The sequence below is a fragment of the Macaca thibetana genome, chromosome 10 (genome assembly GCF_024542745.1).
Source record: "Macaca thibetana thibetana isolate TM-01 chromosome 10, ASM2454274v1, whole genome shotgun sequence".
Taxonomy (NCBI): Eukaryota; Metazoa; Chordata; class Mammalia; order Primates; family Cercopithecidae; genus Macaca; species Macaca thibetana.
The window spans coordinates 11,530,508-11,555,606 of record NC_065587.1 but is presented as its reverse complement, the minus strand read 5'-3'; the positions used below and the strand labels follow the sequence as shown (position 1 = coordinate 11,555,606).

The window sequence follows — 25,099 nt, the reverse complement described above, 5'->3', positions numbered from 1 at the left end:
GATACGGAGCAGGGACACGGCCCGCACTTGATGCACACGCACCGCCCTCCCCCAACACTTTGCATGCAAAGAGGTCACCGCACTGGCTGCGAGCGCGCCCTGCGCCCCGGGCCGCCGCACGCGCGCCCCCGCGCCCGAGGTCGCGCGCCCGCCCAGCCCCCCGCCCGCGCCCCGCGAGCTGCGCCCGCCGCGCACGACGCCCCCTCGCGGGAGCCCTGGGCCGCCGGCCGCGCGCTCAGGGGAGGGGGCGGGGGCGCCGCGCACGCGCACGGGCCGGCGGCGCGCGCCGAGCGGGGGGCACCGCGCGGGTGCAGCCACGATGGAAGGGGGTGCGTACGGAGCGGGCAAAGCCGGGGGCGCCTTCGACCCCTATACCCTGGTCCGGCAGCCGCACACCATCCTGCGCGTCGTGTCTTGGGTAAGGACGGACTGGCCGGCGGCTCCGCCAGGCCGGGGTGGGGGTGTGGGCAAGGGCGGCGCGCCCGGACAGACCCGGACCCCACCGGGCCCCCGGCGGCGGCGCGGCGGCACGGCGGCTGGCGAGGAGCTGTCCTGCCTGCGGGGCCCGCTGCCGCTGCTCCTCCTTCCTGGGCCCCGGGCGGGCGGGAGCCCTGGCGCTCGCGGGAGACACCGCTCCCGCTCCCGGAGCCCTGGTTTCCTGGGGACCCCGGTCCGTGCGCCCCCCTTCCCGCCCCGATTGCTGTGACCTCCAGGCGGCGGCTATGCAGCTAAAGGCTCGGATTGTGCGCGGCCGCCAGGGCGGACTGGGGACCGCGGGGACGGAGCCGGGGTTTAAGGTGGCCTTTTTAGAGGGTGGATCAGGGCGTGGACCATCTCGCTGGGGTGCACGCCGCGCCTGCGATGGACGTTGGAGGAGGAGAGGGTAGGGAACCGGGTTCGTATTGCCTAGCCCGGCCCGTGTGGAGCAATGAGTCGGGAGCTGGGTACCTCTTTTCCACCCTGGAACTGCCTCTCCTTCTCGCGTGACCTTGGGAGCCACCCAGGAAATGTTCTCGAGAAATGAGGACTTCAATTCCAAGGTGGGGAGTGCCATCTCCTCTCTCATGCCTCAGTTTCCCGATTTATAGATAAGGTGGGAGGAGCCTTCTTGAGGCCCCCTTGGGCTCTGACATTTCATGAACCGGTAACACCCCTCCCACTCAGCATGCACCTGGATGCCCATGGCGGGTGTCTGGGAGAAAGGTCTGCTCCCACAGTGAAGAGGCCAGGGTGGCCTCCAGCCCAGCTGAGGGGCAGGGTCCTCAGTGCGGAGGGCTGAGTGGGACTCTTGTTCAGTCAGGTGGTCAGGGGAGGATGGGTCAGAGACAGGGAGCACACAGGGAGGAGTTCAGGTGCCTTGAGTGTCACCCCATGGAAAGAAGCCCTGCTGGGGTCTGAAGAGGGGGTTCCTGGGGCTCCCTGGGGTTGGCTGGCTGTAACCCAGAAACCCCCACTCTAGGTTCTGGCCTCTCCAGGCCTGGGGCCCATTCCTGATGGGCTCAGACTAGAAGGGCTTGGACTGGGGATGCTGGGCAGGGGCACTGTCAGGGACCCCAGGGGCTACCCCAAGGCCAACTGTGACCTCAGGGTGCTCAAGCTCCCTCGTTTCCTTGGTTTTCAGGGTCTGGTTGGTAGGATGGCTTGGGTATGTATCCCTGGCCTGCCAAGGATGACCCCATTTAAAGCCTTTTCTTCTCAAATGCCATCAGATGGGAGCTCTTTGAGGGCAGGAAAGCCTAATTCCTTTAGCCTTTATGTCAGCACCTGCACAGAACCTGGCACCCCAGCACATCTGTGAGTGTTTGTGGCTCTGAATTCATTCATCTGTGCCAGTCTCCTGCTCCCCAGATGCCCCGACAGACCCTTGGCAAAGGTGGGAGCCCTGGGGGGCACCTGCCGGATCAGGCGGGTGGGCTGTGTTCACTGCTTCAGTCTGCCTGCCCCTGGGCCTCTGGCCTGGAAGGGCGAAGCCGCTGGCTTTGTGAGGGGGCGTGGACATTCTGTCTGTTTGGGTCATTTCTGCCTGTGATACCTTCATTTGGCAAAGCTTTATTGAATCTGCTGGTCCCTGAGGGAAGGCAGCGTGACTCAGAAGCAGCCCTTGTTCTCAGGAAGCCACCGTCACACTGGGAAGTGAGCCAGGTGCCCCTAGGCAGAGGCCACAAGAGCCAGGAGAGGGGTCTCCCTGCTGTGGAATCAAATTTCATGGTGAAGGTAATGTCAGATTGGGCCTGCTGGGATGAGGGTTTACACGTGTGCACATCCAGGGGCGAGGACGTGGAAAGCAGGAGGAAGGATCAGCCCCTCTGAGCATCCGTGGGGTGCAAGACCACACATAGCCACCCAGCTGGTTCCCCAACACTAGAGGAAGCTGAGGCTCAGCAAGGCCAAGTGCCTGGCCCAAGGTCACTAAGCATGTAAGTGGCAGACGAGCATTTGAGCCTAGGTCTTCCTGTCTCCAAAGCATAGTTCTCCCCCTGGGACAGGGAAGAGTCCAGAATCCTGGAGTGTCAGGATTGGAAAGGACACAAAGGTCACGTGTGCCAACCAATGCTCAAACAACGCCGCAACCTCCCAACTCCGCTCACACATGTGGATACAAGGCGCTCACTACTTTTGTCGAACCAAGAGATAGGCTGATTGACACCTTTAAAAGTAGCTTTTTTTCCTGATCAAAGTAACACCTGCCAATTATTGGAAAGTATAAAATTCAGGTGTGATGGTTGCACGGTAGGAATGTACTTAACACCACTGAAATGGTGAAGATGGCAAATTGTATGTTACGTGTATTTTCCCACAACAGAAAAAGTTTGGTGGGGGGTGGTAATCATGTGATACCACCACTTAGGGAGGGCTGCAGTGAATATGGGGCTGTTTCCTTCTGGTCTTTTAGAGACTGTGTGGTGTGCTGAGCCATTTAAACACATCAGGAGCTGCAGGGGATGCAGCCGGTGCCTGCTCTTAGGCCTCACAACACAGGGCAGAGCAAGTGAAGACTGACCTCCAGGACTAGGGTGACCCGTTTATCCTGGTGTGCTGGAACTTCCTGCCTTTAGCATTCCGAGAGGCCCTCAATCCAGACAAACAGGGACAATTAGTCACCCTGTCCAGGACTCCTGGACAACCCAGACCTCTACCACAGCCCTGGAGGGGCCCTACCAGTATGTGCATGTGGACCTGTGATTTTTTTTTTTTTTCTTTTTTTGAGACGGAGTCTTGCTCTGTCCTCCAGGCTGGAGTGCAATGGTTTGATCTCGGCTCATTGCAACCTCCGCCTCCCAGGTTCAGGCAACTCTCCTGCCTCGGCCTCCCAAGTAGCTGGGATTACAGGCACACACCACCACGCCCAGCTAATTTTTGTACTTTTAGTAGAGATGGGGTTTCACCATGTTGGCCAGGCTAGTTTCGAACTCCTGACCTCAGGTGATCCACCCGCCTTGGCCTCCCAACATGCTGGAATTATAGGTGTGAGCCACCACACCCTGCCTAGACCTGGGATTTTTGTAAAATTTGTAAGAGAAAGATTTTTTTTTTCCTGCTGCTTTTCCAAAAGAGGGCCTCCAAATCATGTAAGCTTCAGGGCCTCACCAACCTGGACCTACCCTGGAACCCAAGCCCTCCCAGTCCCTGGGTCAGCCTGCGCAGAAGCAGGGCCTCCGGGACCTGGCTTGTCTCTTTTTAATTTTTTTAGAGACAGGATCTTGCTGTGTTGCCCAGGCTGGTCTCAGACTCCTGGGCTCAAGTGATCCTCCCACCTCAGCCTTCTGAGTAGCTGGGATGACGAGGCGAGGCGTGGGCCACTGCATCCGGCATGGCTTGTCTCTCGACTAAGGCTTTCTCACCTCTTGGTGTCATCGCCCCGGTGGCAGATCAGCTGCCACTCCTGGCACCCCCAGGCCACAGCTGTGACCTTCAGTAAGCGTCCCCTCCCCACCCTCTGTGCCTCAGTCTTCCCACCCGAACTGGTCTGGGCTGGGGCAGAAGTGCCTGATCTGTTGCGCTGTGACTGCAGCCTGTCAGTGACTCATTTCTTTGTTCTAAAGCCAGATGGGAAAAAGAGGTGTTACAGCAAGGAGCTAAACTGATTCAATAGAAAGGACCACCTTTTATTTGGAGTTTATATTCTTTTTTGCAGGGGGCTAAAATGGACTATAGGGAATGAATGTCAGTGCTGGTAGATGAGTTTTTTGTTTTTGTTTTTTTTGAGATGGAGTCTTTCTCTGTCGCCCAGGCTTTGGCTCACTGCAACCTCTGCCTCCCGGTTTCAAGTGATTCTCCTGCCTCAGCCTCCTGAATAGCTGCGATTACAGGCACCTGCCACCACGCCCAGCTACTTTTTTAATTTTTAGTAGAGACAGGGTTTCGCCCTCTTGGCCAGGCTGGTCTCAAACTCCTGACCTAGTGATCCACCCGCCTCGGCCTCCCGAAGTGCTGGGATTCCAGGCGGGAGCTGCCGCGCCCAGTCGATGTTTCTTTAGTTCTCCATTTTGACAAAATGAAAATGATAAAATGTTTGAAATGTTGCCATTTTCAGGGTTCATTTTTTAAGGGCTTTGGCTGTAATACCACATGGTTCTGTAAGTGGAGTGGGTATCTTCCCCCCCATTTTACAGATGACAGAATTAAGGCTCAGCCTGGAGAAGTGACTTGTGCTAGCTCAAGGCCTGGGCTTGTCAGAGCCTTGGTTTGAACCCGGCCTACCGGGTTCCACGTTCTGTGTACTCCCTGTGGCTTCCCTGCCTGGATCTCCATGACACCAAGGGGTGGCCTGAGGGAGGTGGCTTTGTACCCCTGGTTTTATCCACCCCCCACCCCCCCCATCATCTCAAGTGAACACTGAATTAAAAAAGCTGAACTTGGCCAGGTGAGGTGCCTTACGCTTATAATCCCAGCACTTTGGAAGGCCAAGGCGGGCGGACCACTTGAGGTGGAGAGAGGGGCTGTGAGCAGATCAAGGGTATTTCAGAAGCTCGTGTAGAAGCTTGGTTTGGAGAGGGCTCTGTGGCTGGAAATGTATGGTCACATCCAGCCTGTCCTCTCCCAGTACCGGGCACAGCCCTGTCACCTAGACAGGAGGGTGGAGCCGTGGCCCTCATTTGGCATTTATTGCTGACCACCCTGCAGTGTTTCTCGCCTTTTCACCTCCTGTGGCCGGCTCCTCTGCTGCTGCTTCTCTCTCAGGTCTAGGACAGGGTCAGCTGCAAGGAGACCCCCAGGAGGTGATAGATTTCTGCTGTGTCTTGGGCACTTCCTCATGTCCAGGGACAGCCCAGGGGCAGCCTGGTGAGCCTGAGAAAGCCTGGGGCATCAGGGGCAGGGCCATCAGAGTGGGACCTTGGAAAATCCCTACCTCTTTCAGCCTCAGTTGCCTCACCTGTAACATGGGATTGAAGGGCCTGGGTTTGGGGAGGCTGCGAGGGCTTATGAAAATTCTAATTTTGGCTGGGTGCAGTGGCTCATGCCTGTAATCCCAGCACTTTGGGAGGTGGAGGCAGGTGGATCACCTGAGGTCAGGAGTTCAAGAGCAGCCTGGCCAACATGGTGAAACCCTGTCTCTACTAAAAATACAAAAATACAAAAAATTAGCCAGGCGTGGTGGCGGGCGCCTGTAGTCCTAGCTACTTGGGAGGCTGAGGCACGAGAGTCACTTAAGCCCTAGAGGCAGAAGTTGCAGTGAGCCGAGAACATGCCATTGCACTCCAGCCTGGGCTAAAAGAGTGAAACTCCATTTCAAAATAAATAAATAAATAAAAATAAAGGAAAAGAAAATGCAAGTTTTTTTGGTTTGTGTTTTTTTTCTTCAGATTGGAGGGCAGTGGCACGATCTTAGCTCACTGCAGCCTCTGCCTCCCAAGTTCAAGCAATTCTCCTGCCTCAGACTCCAGGGTAGATGGGATTACAGGCGTGTGCCACCGTACTGGACTAATTTTTGTATTTTTAGTAGAGACAGGGTTTCATCATGCTGGCCAGGCTGGTCTTGAACTCCCGACCTCAAGTGTTCTGCCCGCCCCAGCCTCCCAAAGTGCTGGGATTACAGGTGTGAGCCACCTCACCCAGCCTGAACGCAAGTTTAAAAGGCCTGCTGTACATCTGCTGTGGTTGGTTTTGTTATCCCCTCCTTAGATGAGAAGCTGAGGCCCAGAGAGGTTAACTGGAGTCGCTGGGATGGGAACCCATAGCTCCTGCTCCAGGGAGTCCCCAGCCATGTGGGGAGTCCCACATGAGCAGCACGTGCAAAGCTGTTGGGCGGGCCTGAGCCCCAGAGAGAAAAAACAGAGGCTGGGAGAGGAAGGGAAGAGAGGAGGAGAAGCCAGGAGGGGGAGGGAGGGAGGAAGGGAGAGGCAGATGGCAGGGCTGTTGGAGGGAGCCACACTTGGCACCCAGACCGGAAGAACCAGCTGTCAGGTGGGAGGGGAGGCAGAGCAGGCGCTGGGGAGTGCCTTGGCCTGGAGACCTGAGGCTGCGCTCTACACCCTGTCTGCCTGTGATTGGCCGTGTGACTGGAGCGAGAGGCCGATGCTGTCCTGGCCTGAGTTTCCCCATCTGTCAAATGGGAAGAGGATAGTTGGATTGCTCTGGTGGTTCCCAACCTTTCCACCCTTGAAGAACCTCAGTCTTGCTCCTAGTGGACTCCAGGTTGGGAACTTTGGATCGGTCAGTCTTTAGAGAAGTGATGTTGGAGCCAGGCGTGGTGGCTCAAGCTTGTAATCCCAGCACTTTGGGAGGCCGAGGCAGTTGACTCACTTGACATTAGGCTGGTTTGAGACCAGCCCGGCCAACATGGTGAAACCCTGCCTTTACTAAAAATACAAAAATTAGCCGGGTGTGGTGGTGCCTAGGATTATGCTTGTAATCCTAGCTACTCGGGAGACTGAGGCACGAGAATCACTTGAACCGCGAGGTGGAGGTTGCAGTGAGCCGAGATCCTGCCACTGCTTTCCAGCCAGGGCAACAGAGTGAGACTCTGTTTCAAAAAAAAAAAAAGTGATGTTTGGAGCCATCCCCTCATGCTTTGCGGGGGCCTGCAGCAGAGGGGAGCCTGGGCCCCAGGTCTATCCATGGGAGCAGAGCAGACGGCGTCAGCTGGAGCCTGGAAGGGCAGTCATGCCCTGTGTTTTGGGAGAACCTTCCCTTCCAGGGATGGAGATTTGCTCAGCTCTCTGCTGCTGATGGAGCAGGGGCCAGGTGAAGGGGACTGGGAGGGAGGGGCGGCTGTGTAGCTGGGACAGCCCCAAGCTGTCCGACCCAAGCTGCAATCATGCAGGAACTTTAACAAACTGGGGCTCCTCCAGTACCTCACAGTCCAGGGGGCAAGAGTTCCTGAGCCTTCAGCCCCTTCTAGAATGTCCCGGACACCTTTTGTAAATTGCACTGTTACCTGGCCTCCCCCAGACCCTGCTTCCTGCAGCCTGCTCAGTGGGGGCCTCTTTATCCCTCAGACCCTCCCTCGCTGGGCCTACAGGTCGAGGGTCCTTCTGGTTCCTGAGGCCACTTCCAGGCCATTGTCCCTCAGCTTTGAATCTCACACCAACACTGGGTCGCCCACTCCCCTTCATGATGAGCCGGCTCCAGGCCACTTTGCCCGTTCTTCAAAGATGCCTACCCAGGTCGGGCGCGGTGGCTCACGCCTGTAATCCCAGCACTTTGGGAGGCCGAGGCGGGCGGATCACGAGGTCAGGAGATCGAGACCATCCTGGCTAACACAGTGAAGCCCTGTCTCTACCAAAAACAAAAACAAAAACAAAAACAAAAAAAAAACCTAGCTGGGCGTGGCAGCGGGCGCCTGTAATCCCAGCTACCCGGGAGGCTGAGGCAGGAAAATGGCGTCAACCCGGGAGGTAGAGCTTGCAGTGAGCCAAGATCGCACCACTGCACTCCAGCCTGGGCGACAAAGCAAGACTCCGTTTAAAATAAAATAAAATAAAATTAAAATAAAATAAAATAAAATAAAAATAAAAAGATGCCCACCCTGGCTCGGTGTCAGCCCTCTCCAGCACTACTCCTGCTCCAGTCCTGGTCATTGGAGTGTTTATTTCTGTGACCCTTCCCACACCCTTGCCTCCTCTCCCCGCGTGGTCTTGTCCGCCAGCCTCAGCCACTGTCACAAGCTGGACCCTAGCTAAGCCTGGCCCTGCTTTCCCAGTAGCCTCTCGCACTTCCTGATCCTTCTTCCAGGCGTCTCCTCCAACCTTCCTACCTTTCCACCTCCCTCTCCCTCCCCTGATCCTAGGTCCTTGGGCCTGGGGCCTCTGAACCGCTGATCTTCCCCTGTGCACTGGCCCTCACCACCCCTTGGTCCCTGCTGTCCCCCTTCCCACCTCCCAGTGGCCACGTGCTGCAGCTCCAGCCCTTCTGTGCATCACACTCACCTGGCACAGCTCTGGTTAAATTCGGTCCTAGGCGTCTTCACACCTGCCCACCTCCTCCTAGACTATCTCCCCTGTTCTGGTGGCCCAGGCCAGCCTGGCTGCAGCCTAGTGAGCCTGTTTCTCTCACCTACTCGTGGACACACATCCATCAATTCTCTCTCCCTCTTTCTCTCCTCCACCCTCAGTTTCGCCCTCTCTACTCTTGGCTCTTCCGCATCAGCTTGCAAATGTGCGTGATTCCCCATCTCAGGAAGACACTCCCTCACCCATTTCTCTGGTCCTTCAGAAGAGTTGTCACCGTCTCCAGGGTTTCTTCTGCAGTCTCCCACACGCACTCCCCACAGGCTCTCTCTCCCCTCCTCGCCATCTTCCCAGGCTCATTCCTGACCTTCACATTGCCAGTCTCACGGCCGACTGTTATTGATGGATCTCTCAGCAGCATCTGGCAGCTGTGAGGGGTTTATGCATCCTCCCTTGAATCCAAACAGCCGCAGAATGTGGACACCCTCACCCCGCTTGTCCCTCTTTAATATACATGCTGAGCACGGGCCGGATGAGGTGCCTGGTCTGCAGGGACGGCTGACAGTCTAGTGGAGGGAAATGTGACAGAAACCTGTTAAAATATGGAGATGAGCACAGATCCTTAGAGAGGGACAGGCAGGTGACACCAGCATTGAGTCAGCGTTGAGAGGGCAGGAGCCAGCCGGGCAGAGAAGGGAGAAGGAGGAAGAGCGAGGGCAAAGGCTGAAAGGCCTGGCAGAGCAGAGACAAGGCTGTCGCCCCTGCTGGGGGGTATGCTTGGAGGGCAAGAACTGTATCTGTCATAGCCCCAGGGCTATGTTGGTTCCAGGCATCTCCTAAGGGCCCCACCTATGAATGGATAAGGCGGGAACTGCACTGATCAGTCTTCCTCCTAGCCACTGTTCTCCTTCAGGTGTCCCAACTGGCCTTTAGGGCCCTGCCTCCCCGTGAAGCCTTCCTGGATTCTCCCAAGCTTGCGCTCCCCTCCCTGCTTCCCTTGGGCTCTGTGGGGATGACTGACAGAAATCTCAAAACGGGGAGCTTTCCCCTTCTGTGCCTTTCTTCACTGGAAGGTGAGGCAGGGCCTGGGACCAGATTATTTCCCTGATGACCTGGAATTTGCACAGCAGGAGAGAAACCAAACAACATCAGGCATGCAGGGACTGGCAGGGTGGAGGCAGGCACTGGGATGAGGAAAAGCAGACAGAACTGGATAGGTTAACCCTGCCCTTTTTCTTTTCTTTTTTCTTTTTCTTTTCTTTTTTTTTTTTTTTTTTTTTTTTGAGATAAAGTCTTACTCTGTCGACCAGGCTGGAGTACTGTGGCACGATCCCAACTCACTGAAACCTCCACCTCCTGGGTTCAACCGATTCTCCTGCCTCAGCCTCCCAAGTAGCTGAGATTACAGGCATCCACCACTATGCCTGGCTAATTTTTTTTTTTTTGTATTTTTAGTAGAGATGAGGTCTCACCATGTTGGCCAGGCTGATCTCGAACTCCTGACCTCAAGTCATCCACCCGTCTTTGCCTCCCAAAGTGCTGGGATTACAGGCATGGGCCACCACGCCTGGCCAACCCTGCCCTTCTTACCAACTGAGAGACCTCACAGAGCCTCAGTGGCCACATCTATAAAATGGGTACAACAGTGCCTACCCCAGAAGTCTTGGGGCATGTAAATGAGGTCTAGCCCTGAAGGGCTCTGCAGTGTTTGGTTGGCATTTACACCCCTTTCCAGGTGGTGATGTTGCTCCCCTCTCCCACCTCTTCTACGCCTCTGAAAGGGCAGAGGTGATAAGACGTGGGGTGAAGAAGGCCCTGGGGGGTACAGGATTATGGGGATGGCGGTCCAGCTACTTCTGCCACTGATAGTAAGGCCCTGGGCCAGTCAAGCGAGCCCTCTCTGGGTCTTCATTTCCTCCTTTCTCTCCTTTTTTTTTTTTTTTTTTGTACAGACGAGGTCTCACTATGTTCCCTAGGCTGGTCTCAAACTCCTGGGTTCAAGTGATTCTCCTGCCTCGGCCTCCTGCATAGCTGGGATTACAGTCATGAGCCACCGTGCCCAGCCAATTTCCCCCTTTTTCATGAGGCTCCAAGGGCCCCTTGAGGTTACTCAGCCAGAGGAGAGGAACATGGGGCATACTGGAAAGAGGGAGGGCCGGGCAGATCACGCAGGCCCAGCCTCAGCACCGTGGGGAGGCTGGGGTCTTCTCACCCAGGCCCTGCCCAGCGGAGCCCACTCCACCCCCACCGTCCAGCACTCCGAGGGGACGGCTTGCAGAGATTACGCCTAATCCCCAACAGGTCACTTCCAAGGCTGCACAACCCGGTGTGAGGCAGGGGTGGAGGAGGGGCCCGGAGCCCCACCTGCCCCACCCCCACCTATTTCCCCAGGCGAGGCTCTTCAGGAAACCAAGGGGCTGCTCAACACCCATCATGTGTCCATGCGGCTTCAGCCGTTTTCCTCACATGACCCTGGGGGGAGGCAAGGCCCCGTTCCTGTGAAGGGGGGCCCTTGGCAGTCTGACTCATTTCTCAAAGCGTGACCGCTCCTTTCTTCCCTCAGCCTTTCCCAGGAGGCAGGATGGATGCCTGCACCAGGACAAGGGCAGGAAGGCTGGGTTCAGCTTGTGGGGAGAAGACTCGGCAGCCCCCTTTCCAGGGAGTGAGCTCCCTGTGCACAGGGGTGTGCAAGTGGAGGTGCCAGCCAAGGATGCTGAGGAGGGGATAATTCTCCTGCCCGCCATGTGCCACCCAGGCCTCTCTATCAGACCTCCCCTCGAAGCCTTTCCTGACCCTCTCCCTGGGTCTGGGGGAGAGACATACACCCAACCACTGAACCACCAAATAGCAGAGAAGTTATATAGTTACCGAGAAGTTAAATGTTACCGAGAACCTTTAGCACTGGAGAATACTTGAGATCTGGAGTCTGGTCTGGAAGGCTTCTCTGGGGAGGTGTCTTTTGCATTGTAGATGTGGATGTTGAGGAACCAGCTGAGGGAAGATCTGAACAAATACAGGCATCCCAGGCCGAGGAAAGAGCGAGTGTGAAGGCCCTGAGGCAGGAATGAACTCAGGAGGGCTTGGGAGGGAAGTATTGGGAAGCTTCAGAGGCAGGCAGGAGCCCTGGGGTGTGGTGGGAGAAGGTCTTTACCCAGGCAGGGGTCGGTGGGTGAGCATCGATCCAAGAGTCTAGAGCTGGGGGGTGACATGTCCTGACTTAGGTTTAAGGGGATTGTCTGGCTGCTATGAGGGGACAGAGTGTGGGGGTGCAAGTGGACATATGGGCTGCTGTCATTGCCTGGAGAGGGGTGACAGTGGCCGGCTCCCGGGTGGAGGGACTTGACAGTTTCGGGAGGAGGCTGAAGCTGCTGGCCCGAATGTCAGACTGGTTGGAGGGGTCGAGTATGAGCCCAGGACTAGGGCCCAGCAGCTGGTGCTGAGGAGGCTGAGAGAGCCTGGGATACTGGAGGAAGGACTCGTGGCCCAAGCAGGGGGACCTCAGGGCCATTCTAGGGTGATGGACTTTATCTTCAGCCTGCAGAAAGACTGTTGAAGTTTGGAGTGGCTGAGATCCCCCTGGCTGCTGCCTGGGGACTGCCTGAAGGAGTCTGGCTGGAGAGGAGGCTGTGGTGGTGTCAGCACCTGGGCATGGGCGGGGCCAGCTGCCTGGCTGCCTGTGCCGCAGGGCAGGGACCAGGGCTCCCCCGAGCCACCCAGCTCAGGGATGTTCCTGCGCAGGGCAAAGTAGACAGTTCTGTTTGGAGCTGGGAGGACAGAGTGCACGGGCTCCAGATGTCATCTGTCTGCAGCTTATCTGGGGAAAGCCAGCATTTGTCTAAAGACGTTTAAAACCAGGCCCCTAGGAGGTTCCTGGCAACGTAACAGTGATCTCAGCCACCCCCATGCTGGCTGGGCACAGCTCGCCCTGAGCTTTCGTTAGCCAACGCCCTGCAGTGGGTCCTAGGCACACCCTGGGTGGTCTGTCTGCAGAGGGGAGATACCATCTCCCCTCAAGTAAAGTGAGCCCAGTGTCCTTTTGCACTGCGGGACACAGGGCTCAGGACCAGCAGGTGTGCCTCCTTGGTCTCATGTTGACCTTAGAGTTTGGGATTCTGGAATTCGATCCTTCATGGGTAGGCAACTGGACACAGAGGTCGTGGGTGAGCTGGAGGAGCAGGCCCGGATGTGAGACAGGTTCCCCATTTACCTGCTGTGGGCCAGCCAGAGGCAGGGTCTCTCTGAGCCTTAGCCTCCCTGACTGTGAAATGCTCTAAGTATAAGACTGCTTTGTGGGGATGATTTCAGGTTTGTTTTTTCTTTGCAGATTTTTATGAGGATTAAAAGAGATGATTTAGGTGCCTTCTTCCACTGGCGCCAGCTCCGAGAAGGCTGTGGGCTGGTTCAGAGTCACAGGGTGGAGACAGACTTGTAAACAGGTCCTGGTCAGGAGTACCCAAGGCTCAGGGTGGGAAAGAGTGACTGGAAAGTGGGGTGTCCCTGCAGGTGTCTGGGAGTCACTATATCCCAGCAGTGTTCAGAGGGCAAAGAGGAGTTCACTCCCATTGAAGATGGGGAAGGTAGGAGGGCAGCTGCAGAGCTGTCAGACAGCCTGAGGACACCACCCACCCTCAGCCCTCTGGGGTGGCTACATAGGGTGGGAAGGGGGACAGATGAGACCAGCGTAGACCACAAAGGGCTTGGTGCTTCCGGGGTCTCTGTTTCTATGTGTCTCTGAATCCAGTAGCCAAGGATCCTGAAATCCAAGATTCTGAGATTCCTTCTGATTTGTTTTTCTGAGTTTGACATAGATCTCCACCAAGCGCCATCTGGAATCCGTTTTTAAAAAAGACTCAGGATTGGATTTTAAAGAGGGCGGAAAAAAACCAAAGAGGCTTGGCAGGTTTACCTTGTGCCTTTTTTTAGCGTTTGCTTTAGCTCGAGGGAAGCTTGTTTTCCCTCTGCTTACTGGTGACCTGGGTCCTCCCTTGACCATCACCCCTCCGTCCTCTCCTGTTTCTGGGAGAGGCTCTGCCTCTGAAGACCTGTCTCCCTTCCCTGCAGCAGATCCACTTGTTGAATGAATTTCCCCCGGTGCTGTGGCTACTGTGGCCAGTGTGGAATTTCATTCTGGTTTCATTTCCGGTTCTCCAGTGGCTCCTTGCGGCTGCTCTGCGTGCTCCTTGCTGTCCCTGCAGATCTGGCCTTAGCAAGTGACCCAGGGATGCTTCCTGGCACAGGGCACCAGCTTTGGATCCAGAGAGACTCAGGTTCAAGCCTCAACTCCACTCCTGCCCAGTTGCGAGGACTGGGCAGGTCCCTAGAAGCAGCTCTAGAATGGGAATAAGAATATTGAGCTGGTAGAGTCGAGAGCATCCATTTCTGGGCACACAGCAGGCCCTGGGCAAGTCTCTGTTCCTCCTCCCATGTACTGTGAGTGGCTGAGGAGCAGAAACCTGAGGCTCGAGTCGTGCTTTGGGGGAGCTCCCACTCGGGGTAGGGGACAGCAGCTAAATGGAGAAGTTAAACCCTTGACATAGAGGGCAGCTGACAGTCTTGCAGGGGGTTCAGGAGACTGCAAGCGACTGGTTCTGTGTCCTCAGCGATGTTCATTCTCTTCCCCGAGCCTCAGTTTCCCCACTTGTGGACCAGCAGGCTGTAAGGGCGTGGCATTTGCAGGGAACGGCTCTGCTTCCCATTATCATTATTGAGCCTAAACTCCACGACTTCCTCCCCCATCTGCTCTTTTCTTTTCTTTTTCTTTTTTTTCTTTTTCTTTCTTTTTTTTTTTTTTTAACCACACCTGGCTAATTTTTGTATTTTTAGTAGAGACGGAGTTTTACCATGTTGATCAGGCTGGTCTCGAACTCCTGACCTCAAGCAATCTGCCCACCTCAGCCTCCCAAAGTGTTGGGATTACATGAGCCACCGTGCTCAGCCCCTTCTTCTTCTTCTTTTTTTTTTTTGAGACAGAGTGTCCCTCTGTCCCCCAGGCTGGAGTATAGTGGTGCGATCAGAGCTTACTGTAACCTTCACCTCCTGGGCTCAGGCAATCCTCCGGCCTCAGCCTCTGCCTGGCTAATTTTTGTATTTTGGGTAGAGATGGGGTTTCACCATGTTGCCCAGGCTGGTCTCAAACTCCTGGGCCTACCCAGGAGTGATCACTCACCCTCAAGTGATCCACCTACCTCGGCTTCCCAAAGTGCTGGGATCACAGACGTGCGCCACCGTCCCCAGGTTTTTCACTCCTCCTCTCACGCCCCACGTCGGCTGTGTCTGCAGATGCTGGTGGCTCTCCTTTCAGAATATATTCAGGCCGGTCACGGTGGCTCACGCTTGTAATCCCAGCACTTTGGGAGGCCAAGGCGGGCAGATTTCCTGAGGTCAGGAGTTCGAGACCAACCTGGCCAACATGGTGAAAACCCATGTTTACCAAAAATATAAAAATTAGCTGGGCGCAGTAGTGCACACCTGTATTCCCAGCTACTCAGGAGGCTGAGGCAGGAGAATCACTTGAACCCAGGAGGCGGAAGTTGCAGTGAGCCGAGATTGCGCCCCTGCACTCCAGTCTGGGCGACAGAACAAGACTCCATCTCAAATACATACATACATATATATATATATATTCAGCACCCACCACTTCTCCCCAGCTCCACTGCCTGCACCAGCCCCAGGCCCATCCCTCACCTGGATGCTGCCGTAGCTCCTGGCTGGGCTGCTTGTGTCACCTTTACCACCAGTCTTTCCTCTCCATAGCAACCGGCCTGATTCTTCTTAAACCTAAGTCACATCAAGTCACTCAGCTGCTCTTCAGCCTGCAGTGTCTCCTGAACTCACCCTGGCTGTCGAGGCCAGCCCGTCCTCCTCGCCAGCCTCGCCTCTTGGTGTCTCCCTCACTTGCTCAGCTCCCACCATGCGGACCTCTGTGCCACTCCTGAACACACCCAGCTTACTCGCACCCAGGGCCTTGGCACCTGTGACTGCTTCTTCCCTGGGCTCAGGTCCCTCACTGAGTCAGGCTTCTGCTCAAAGGTCGCCGCATCAGAGACCTCCCTGGACCACCAGTCCACCTCCTCTTGCTCTGCTTCATTCTTCGTGACGCTTGTCTCCCTCGGTGAGAACAGGGACCTCACACATCTTGTTCCCAACTGTGTCCTCAGCCTCTTGCACAGGTCTGGTACCTACTAGGTGCTCAGAAAATGTCGAGTGAACGAACCGCTGATGTCAAGCCCCAGAAGAGGCCTCCCAGGCCCCAGGGCAGGGCAGGCAGCTCACTCACTCCACTCCAGCAAACAAATAGCAAAATAGGTTGTAGCTCAGCCTGTAGCATGCGGTAGGGACAGTCAGTCTTCCAGCGAGGAAAACATGGAAAGGGGCCTGGGGCGTGCAAAGGTGGGGAGGCAGGTGGTAGGGGGAGTGAAAGGAGGTGAGACCCCAGGAGTTGTGGGCAGGGCCAGTGCATGAAGGGTCTTGACCCCATCCCTAAAAGCTTGGATTGTAGGCCGTGCGAGGTGGCTCACGCCTGTAATCCTAGCACTTTGGGAGGCCGAGGCGGGCAAATCACCTGAGATCAGGAGTTCAAGACCAGCCTGGCCAACATGGCACAACCCTGTCTCTACTAAAAATACAAAAATTAGCTGGGTATGGTGACGCATGCCTGTAATCCCAGCTACTTGAGAGGCTGAGGCAGGAGAATGGCTCGAACCCGGGAGGCAAAGGTTGCAGTGAGCCAAGGTCACACCACTGCACTCCAGCCTGCGCAACAGAGTGAGACCCTGTCTCAAAAAAAAAAAAAAAAGTCCCCAGCACAGCCCACCAGGCCTTGTCCCGCTGCCTGTCCCATGTACTTAGTTCCCGGGTCACTGCTCCAACCACATTCCTTCTCACCTCACCGTGCAAAACCTTTTCCTGCCTTCGGCCTTTGCACTTTCTGTTCTTGTGCCAGGAACATGCTTTCCCCAGATCTTTGCAGGCCTGGATCATTCTTGTCTCCACCCAGAAGCCCTGCTTCAGGGCCCTTTTCCCTGGCCACCACTGCTCCCTCCCAGCGTTTGCTAGGGACCGCCATTGCCTCTGTGATCTGTTCCAGAGTTTAGTGACAGTCTAGCCTTCTGGGGCTGCTTACTCCTGGCTAACACGGTGAAACCCCATCTCCACTAAAAATACAGAAAATTAGTCGGGTATGGTGGCGTGTGCCTGTGGTCCCAGCTACTTGGGAGGCTGAGGCAGGAGAATCCCTTGAACCCAGGTTCAAGCACCCTTGCCCTTCCTTGCATGCATGACCTCACTGATTCCTCACAATGCATCGTTGGTTTCGGTGCTATTGTTGCCCCCACTTGACAGATGCAGAAACGGAGGCTCAAGAGGTTAAGTCAGTGGCCTTAGGTCACCCCACTGGTCAAGTGGCCATGCCGGGATTCAGTGGGCCCAGGTCATCTGAGTCAGAGTCCTGCTCCCCACACAATCTGCTCCCACAGCAGGGTCTCTTGGACTGAATTACCGCCTGGTGCCCCTCCCAGCGCAGTGCCAGGAGCTGAGAAACTTGTGACCTGTGATGAATGCCTGACTGAGGCAGGTGTCTGCTGGGGCCATGGGGCCCTGCCCGGTCCCTCCGACGCTGTTTTGCTCTTGCTCTGCACCCTCTTGGGGACACATCCTTTCCAGCACTTTCCTCCTGGCCTCTCTGAGGACTCCCTGCCTCTGTCACCCAGGAGAGCCTAGTCTTAATGGTTCCTCCTCTGCTGTCCTGAGGGCCCAGGCTTCTGCCTGCCTGTTTCCCCTCCCACCTCCTCTCTGTCTTTGGGGAGCCTGATACTGTTCTGGTTTTGGAAGGAGATCCACAGTTATTTTCAGCGGTGGCAGCAGTGGGGTATCCTCCAGCCCCCGGGAGCACGTGTCTGTTAGTAAGTGTTCGAGAGGGGCCTTCCTGGTGTCATTCCTCTTTTCTGGGGCCTCTAGAGAGCAAATGAACGTTATGAAAAGCTCTGCTCTGGGTACTTGCTCTAATTCTCCCATCAGCCCCAGAGGGGATGTTAATTTTTACAGAGGACCAGTCTGAGGCTTGGAGAGGCTAAGTCACTTGCCCGAGGCTACCCAGCATAAGCAGCAGGCCTTGGATTTGAATTGGCAGGTCTGTATGATTCCTCAGTGTCTGAAGTCTCTTTCTGATCAGGAGGCTTTTCTGTTCTGGTTTGGTGGCATCTGGTGACATCCAGGACTGGGCCTCAGATTCCCCACCTGACAGTTTTCTGGTAGGAGCCTTGGACTTGTTACAGTACATCAGTGCAAGGGGTTGTGTGACTAGCAGTCCATGGAGTTGTGCAGTCCACGGCCCAGGCAGCTGGCCATGTACTGCACATCTCCCAGTGTTCAGAGTCTGCCTTGCTTGTCTTGGTTTGTCAGTAACTCAGGAGCCCCTTTGACCATGGCTCTGAAGTCCTGACTTCAAGGGCGCTCCCCACTATGCCTCTGAGCACCAGACTTGAGACTGAGTCGAGCCACCTGATCCCCAGTCACACTGAGGCTACCCTCCCGGCCTTCCTCCCTGCTGGCCCTCTGCCTGATCCCTTGGGTCTCTGGGAGTAAATTCCACCCCTTCCTCAGGGCCCACCTGAGGCTGAGAGTCAGCTTGGCCAGGTGGAAAAGAACACAGGTCTGGGCATCAGGAGACCTGGGTTCAACTTCAGCCTCTGCTACTGACAACAGTGCTACCTTCTCTTTCTGAGCCTTAGTTTTTCTACTCTGCCAATTGGGGACAGTATAAATAGCTCTCTCCACTCAAGGGGTGATGGCTGCAGAGCCTGTGAGAGGCAGAGCTGTGGGCCCCGATGCCCTCATGGGTCTGAAGTCTCATGGTCATGGGGTCTTCCCAAATCAGAATTGGCAAATGGTGGCTCACGGGCCACCACTGCCCACCTCTGTGCCCATGGCTGAATCAGAACACAGCTTCAGAATCCTTTTTTTTTTTTTACTGTGGCCAGATTAGCATAACATACCTTTTTAATGTTGTATAATTCAGTGTACATTTTTTTCTTTTTTATAATTTATAATTTATTTATTGTAGAGATGGGGTTTTGCTATATTGCCCAGACTGGTCTCAAACTCCCAAGCTCAAGCAATCCTCCCACCTCAGTCCCCCAACTAGTTGGGATCACAGGTGCATGCCACCGTACTCAGCTAATTTTTTTTTTTTTTTTTTTTTTTTTTGAGACGGAGTCTCACTCTGTCGCGCAGGGCTGGAGTACAGTGATGCAATCTTGGCTCACTGCAACCTTCACCTCACAGGTTCAAGCGATTCCTCTGCCTCAGCCTCCCGAGTAGCTGGGACCACAGGCACATGCCACCACGCCCGGCTAATTTTCTGTATTTTTAGTGGAGATGGGGTTTCACCATGTTAGCCAGAATGGTCTTGATCTCCTGACCTCATGACCCGCCCGCCTCGGCCTCTCAAAGTGCTGGGATTACAAGTGTGAGCCACTGCGCCCTGCCCATACCCAGCTAATTTTGGTATTTTTTGTAGAGATGTGGTTTTACAATGTTGCCCAGGCTGGCTGTTCCTTTTTATGGCTGGAAAATTGTCCAATGTATGGATGTACTACACTGTGTGCCCCCGTTCATCTGCTGGGCACGTTCAGGTCAGAATCCCCCTTAACACAAAGCATCCTAACCCAGTGGTCTCTAACCTTTTTTTTTTTTTTTTTTTTTTTTAGGCAGTGTCTTGCTCTGTCACCCAGGCTGGAGTGCAATGACACGATCTTGGCTCACTGCAACCTCCAACTCCCGGGTTCAAGCCATTCTCCTGTCACAGGCTTCCAAGTAGCTGGGATTACAGGCATGTGCCACCATGCCCAGCTGATTTTTTGTATTTTTAGTAGAGACAGGGTTTCACTGTGTTAGCCAGGCTAGTCTCGAACTCCTGACCTCAAGTGATCTACCCATCGTGGTCTCCCAAAGTGCTGGGATTATGGACGTGAGCCACAGCACCTGACCAGTCTCTAAACTTTTAATCATGTCTTCCTTTCAGGAAAAATGTTTGCACCAATCCTCCCATTCAATATAGATTTATTGGTTTTATATATGCTGCTACTGTACTAATATATTCTGTGCATTATAAAATCCCTGTAAACTATAGACATCTTAAAGAGGTAAGATAATATTAAGAATGCTTCTCATATTTTTCCCATACCCGTCCTGGAATCATTACCCATCCTGGGCAACAGCCATGGAAGAAAATGTATTCAACTCACATTGAAATTGTAGTTTCTGAGGCCAGGTGTGGTGGCTGACTCCTATAATCCCAGCACTTTGGGAGGCCGAGGTGGGCAGATCACCTGAGGTCGAGAGTTTGAGACCAGCCTGACCAACACGGAGAAACCCCATCTCTACTAAAAATACAAAATTAGCCAGGTGTAGTGGTGCATGCCTGTAATCCCGGCTACTTGGGAGGCTGAGGCAGGAGAATCGCTTGAATCCAGGAGGCAGAGGTTGTGGTGAACTGAGTTTGCACCATTGCACTCCAGCCTGGGCAACAAGAGCGAAAGTCCATCTCAAAAAAAAAAAAAAAAAAAAAAAAGCAATTATAGTTTCTGGCAGGGCATGGTGGCTCACGCCTGTAATTCCAGCATTTTGGGAGGGTGGGGCCGGTAGATCACTTGAAGTTAGGAGTTCAAAACCAGCCTGGCCAATATGGCGAAACTCCATCTCTACTAAAAATATAAAAAATTAGCCAGGCATGGTGGCGAACACCTACAGTCCCAGCTACTTGGGAGGCTGAGGCTGGTCTTGAACTCCTGGACTCAAGTGATCCTCCTTTCTCAGCCTCCCAAAGTGCTGAGATTACACACGTGAGACACCACGCCCAGCCAAAAAGCATGAACTTTAGAGTCAGGTACCCTAGATTTGAAGCCAAGCTCTGTCACTGACCAGTTGTGTGACTTTGAGTGTGTTAACAATAGCTGAGCCTTAACTGTCTTATCTGCAAAATACTGATGGTGCAGGGTGTATTGGCAAGCTATTGTTGCATAATAAATTGCCCTACAACATAAGGCTTAAAACAAGAAATATTTGTTATCTGACAGTTCCTGTGGGTGAGGAACCTGCTTAGCTGGTGCCACTGCCTCAGGGTCTCTCACAGGCTATAATCACAGCATCAGGTAGGGCTGTGGTTTCATCTGAAGGCTCAACTGAGGGTAGATCCTTTTGTTTGTTTGTTTGTTTTTTTGAGATGCAGTCTCACTCTGTTGCCCAAGCTGGAGTGCAGTGGCATGATCTTGGCTCACTGCAACCTCCACCTCCCAGGTTCAAGTGATTCTCCTGCCTCAGCCTCCCAAGTAGCTGGGACCACAGGCATGTGCCACCACGCCCAGCTAATGTTTTGTATTTTTAGTAAAGACGGGATTTCACCATGTTAGCCAGGATGGTCTCAATCTCCTGACCTCGTGATTTGCCTGCCTCGGCCTCCCGAAGTGCTGGGATTACAGGCATGAGAGACACCGCGCCCGGCCTTTTTTTTTTTTTTTTTTTTTTTTTTTTTTGAGATGGAGTTTCACTCTCTCACCCACATTGGAATGCAGTGGCACAATCTTGGCTCACTGCAACCTCCACCCAGGCCCAGCAAACAATTCTCCTGGGCTCAAGCAATTCTCCTGCCTCAGCCTCCCAAGTAACTGGGATTACAGGCGCCTGCCACCATGCCCGGCTAATTTTTGTATTTTAGTAAAGATGGGGTTTCACCATGTTGGCCAGGCTGTGTTTCAAATTCCTGACCTCGTGATCCACCTGCCTCTGCCTCCCAAAGTGCTGGGATTACAGGTGTGAGCCACACACCTGGCCCGAGAGTTTTTTGTTTTTGTTTTGTTTGTTTGTTTGTTTTGAGACAGAGCCTCTCTCTGTCACCCAGGCTGGAGTGTAGTGGCATGATCACGGCTCACTAAAACCTCCGCCTCCTGGGCTTAAGAGATCCTCCCTCTCATCTTCCCTGGTACCTGGGACTGCAGGCACGCACCACCATACCTGGGTAATTTTTGTATTTTTTAGTAGACGCGGGGTTTTGCCATGTTGCCCAGGCTGGTCTCGAACTGCTGAGCTCAAGTGATCCTCCTGCTTTGGCCTCCCAAAGTGCTGGGATTACAGGCATGAGCCACCGCCCCAGCCCACTGTTATTTTTTCATTCATCACTCCATCCACTTGCCGGGTCTGGGTAGGGGCCTGAGACCCCAGACCAGCCCACAGCTCTGCAGAGGGAAGGGGAACATAAGATGGGGCCGGGCACATGCCAGCATCTGGACGAGTCAGCCTGGGGGTGGGGGCTGGACAGGTTCACAGCCCAGGAGGGCCTATGGCTCCTCGTTATTTGGGGTGGGTCCAGTCCCAGGATATTTTGGTGTCAGTGCCCGGGAAGACCTTTAAGACCTGGCTGAGGGGTGGTGGAAGAGGCCATATCTATGGTCAGAGGGTCCTCAGTGCCTGTGGCTGAGGAAGGAAGTGATTGACACCCACCTGCGTTGTGTGACCCACGCAAGTTGCCCTCCCTCTCTGGGGACCCCCCCTTTGAAATGCCTGCTTAACCCGGGCCTTGTAGCTCACGGAGGGCCAGGCAGCAGGCGAGGGTGGCAGGCTCCCTGTCCCCTGGGTGGTGTCAGGCAGGGCTCTGCCCAGGTCTAAGGTGTAGCCCCGCCCCCGACAGCTATTCTCCATAGTGGTGTTCGGCTCCATCGTGAACGAGGGCTACCTCAACAGCGCCTCCGAGGGAGAAGAGTTCTGCATCTACAACCGCAACCCCAACGCCTGCAGCTATGGCGTGGCCGTGGGCGTGCTAGCTTTCCTCACCTGCCTGCTGTACCTGGCCCTGGACGTGTACTTCCCACAGATCAGCAGCGTCAAGGACCGCAAGAAAGCCGTCTTGTCCGACATCGGTGTCTCGGGTGAGCCCCACCCAGCGGGTACCCCCTGCACAGAGTCTGCCGAGGACTGTCCCGGCCATAGGAGGCGGCTGCCACCTTTCTTCCCATTTTCCAGATGAGGAAATGAGGTGCAGGCGGGTGAAGGGGCAGACTCAGGGTCACATGGCTGGCAGCAGGAAGGATGGGACCAGGACAGGGCCCGGGACTCCAAAATAACCCATGCTGCCCACAGGCAGGGGTGCGTGGATGGGATTCTAGTTCCTTCTAGTCTAAGGGACCCATGGATGCCACTGGGCATGTTCCCTAGAATTGAATGAATGGTTCTCAAACTTCCGCAGAGCCTCAGGGTGCCTTCTCCCCAGGTCCCCTGTCTCTCCCTCCATCCTCCCAGGAGATCCATGAGGCTCCCACTGCCCGTGGCTCTCCTCTGTCTGGCCCTGACCCTGCCCTGTCTGTGGCCTCCTCCCCACTGTATCTGGCTGGCTTCCCTCTTCTCGCCTGCATCTTCTCTTGGCTCCCTTCTCTCTTCCCCTGCCCCCCTTGCCTCTCCCTTTGGGGATGGGGGAGCATGGGAGATGCGCTCTTGAATGTCCCCGTGTTCCTCGGCTTCCCCATTTTCTCGCCACTCACCCTCTACCCCATGTATGGCACTGCCCGTTCTGCCCGGCGCGGGGCCCCCAGCCTTCTGGGCTTTCCTCTGGTTCGTGGGCTTCTGCTACCTGGCCAACCAGTGGCAGGTCTCCAAGCCCAAGGACAATCCGCTGAACGAAGGGACGGACGCAGCCCGGGCCGCCATTGTGTGTGTCAAACAAAGCATGTCTCTGGCCCAGCAGGCCGTGGGCTGGCAGACTGGAGGGCCAGGCAGCACAGCAGCTCGGCTGGCCCCTCTTTCCTGCTGGTCTGGGTCATCTCTGTTTCTTCTCTCCTAATCACCCTTCTGTAGAGATCTAGGGTCACCTCACCTCCATAGTCCCATCCCAAGAGCCCTCCCCATAACCCACAGCTGCCTCCCCTCTGGGCCGGCCAGCAGCTCTGGGCCCAGCCTCCTGGAAGGAGACCCTTGGGGCTACATACAGGCCACCAGCCCTCCCTGTTTCCCCCATCCTCCTGGGCTTGCCCCGCAGTGACTTCTCTTTCTTTTTGAGGGCCCCTGGATATCCATTTTTGGGGGGTATACCCATCTCCCCAACAATATTAAAAGATAGCAGTTGGAAGGGGAGACCCGTGGTTCAGGCCCTAGTGGGCCAGCCTTGGCTGCCCCAGCCCTCGGTGTCCTTAGGACTGGGTAGGAAGAACCTGGTGACCCCAGGGAATCTCAATCCAGAGAAGGCGCCCCAGGAGTGGGGACCACCCAGCCTGTGGGAGGAGCTTAGGGGTGGGCCTCACAGAGGAGTAGTGGATGATTTCTAGCCGTGGGTCTGAAGTACCTGCCCGACAGGTGCCTGCCCGGCCCCCTGAAGCCAGCCTCCCTCCTGGTACCTCTCCAGCTCTTCCCCACCGGCCTCACCCCTGCTCTCTCCTGGCAGAGCCTGACCGCAGCCCTGGCCGTGCGGAGATTCAAGGACCTAAGCTTCCAGGAGGAGTACAGCACACTGTTCCCTGCCTCAGCACAGCCGTAGGCCTCCCTGGCTTGCAGAGGCCGGCATCCTTGTATCACCCCTCGCGGTGAGGTGGCAGGAGCAGCCTAGTGCCAGAAATGTCCAAGATGCCAGGGCATGCAGGGCAGTGGAAGGCTGGCTTGAGGAATGGATTCAGGTTCTCCACTGACTCATTCATTCCTTCACTGCCTCCTTCGTTTATTCTTCATGCGTTCTTTCATTCAGTAAACATTTATTGAGCAGCTGTTTTGTGCCTAGTGATGAATTAGGTGGGGTCCTTGGCTCCAGGAGCCCACAGGCTGGGGAGGAGAAAACAAACACATCAAAATCTCTTCCAAATGGACAGCCATGGGCATTTACCAGGTTGGTGGTGGCCCCATACATGGGCTGCCCGGAGGCATTCATGGCCCCCGTTGCTGAGCTGTGGGTGCAGAGCAATAGCCTCTCCCTTCACCGCAGTGTGAAGAGTGACCTCACTGTCCTCAGGGTGAGCGGCCTGGCCGAGGATGTCAGAGGACTCCTGGTCTGGCTCTGTCCTCGTGTGCTGTGTGACCCTGACAAACCCCTGCCCCTTTCTGAGCCTTAGTCCACTTACCTGAAATGAGGGGTGATAATGGACAAACCTCTCAAGGCTGTTGTGCCAATGAAACAAAGGCCAGCACAGGGCTTAGGACAAGCATGCTCAATAAATGTAAGCTCTTTCGTTCATTCATTCACTCATTCATTCATTCATTCATTCTCTCCAGAGAGTCAGGGGCACCTCCAGAATCTCTACTTTGAGAGTAATTCTCAGGTGATCAATCCTTGTTCCTCCAAAAGATTTTGGTTTCTGGTTCTACACAGGTTTCCTCCTGGGGGCCCCCAGCTGCCTGGGCAGGAACTCACCCATTCCTCCGCTCTCTGCAGGAGTTGAGGAGGTTGGTGGAGCACAGACAGTTCCCCAAAGCAATGCCTCAACCCTGCCAGGGCCTGAGCACACCGAGAGTGAGCTTCCTGGCACTGGAGGCATCCCAGTGCAGACACAAACTGCCTGCTGTACGCTGGAGATGCTGCAGAGAGGGCACCTGCACTGAGAAAGTGGGGCCAGGGGACCACCAGGTCCCTGGGCTCAGCACAACTCCCATCCTCCCTCTGCAGCCCAGGCCAGCGGGGGCCCAGGCCTCTCCTTTGCTGCTGTCTTGTGGCGGCCCCTTAAACTGGTTGCCCAAATGAA

General features: G+C 55.2%; 1 protein-coding gene across 1 annotated transcript; it reads left to right on the top strand.

The window, feature by feature from the left end:
* Positions 1-243: 243 nt before the first annotated feature.
* On the top strand, positions 244-24,598 carry SYNGR1 (synaptogyrin 1). Its single transcript, XM_050806423.1, has 4 exons — positions 244-418; positions 22,072-22,309; positions 22,970-23,085; positions 23,776-24,598. Exons 1-4 carry the CDS (start codon positions 320-322, stop codon positions 23,905-23,907), a joined length of 585 nt encoding a protein of 194 aa, XP_050662380.1. The 5' UTR covers positions 244-319; the 3' UTR covers positions 23,908-24,598.
* The last annotated feature ends 501 nt before the right edge of the window (positions 24,599-25,099 follow it).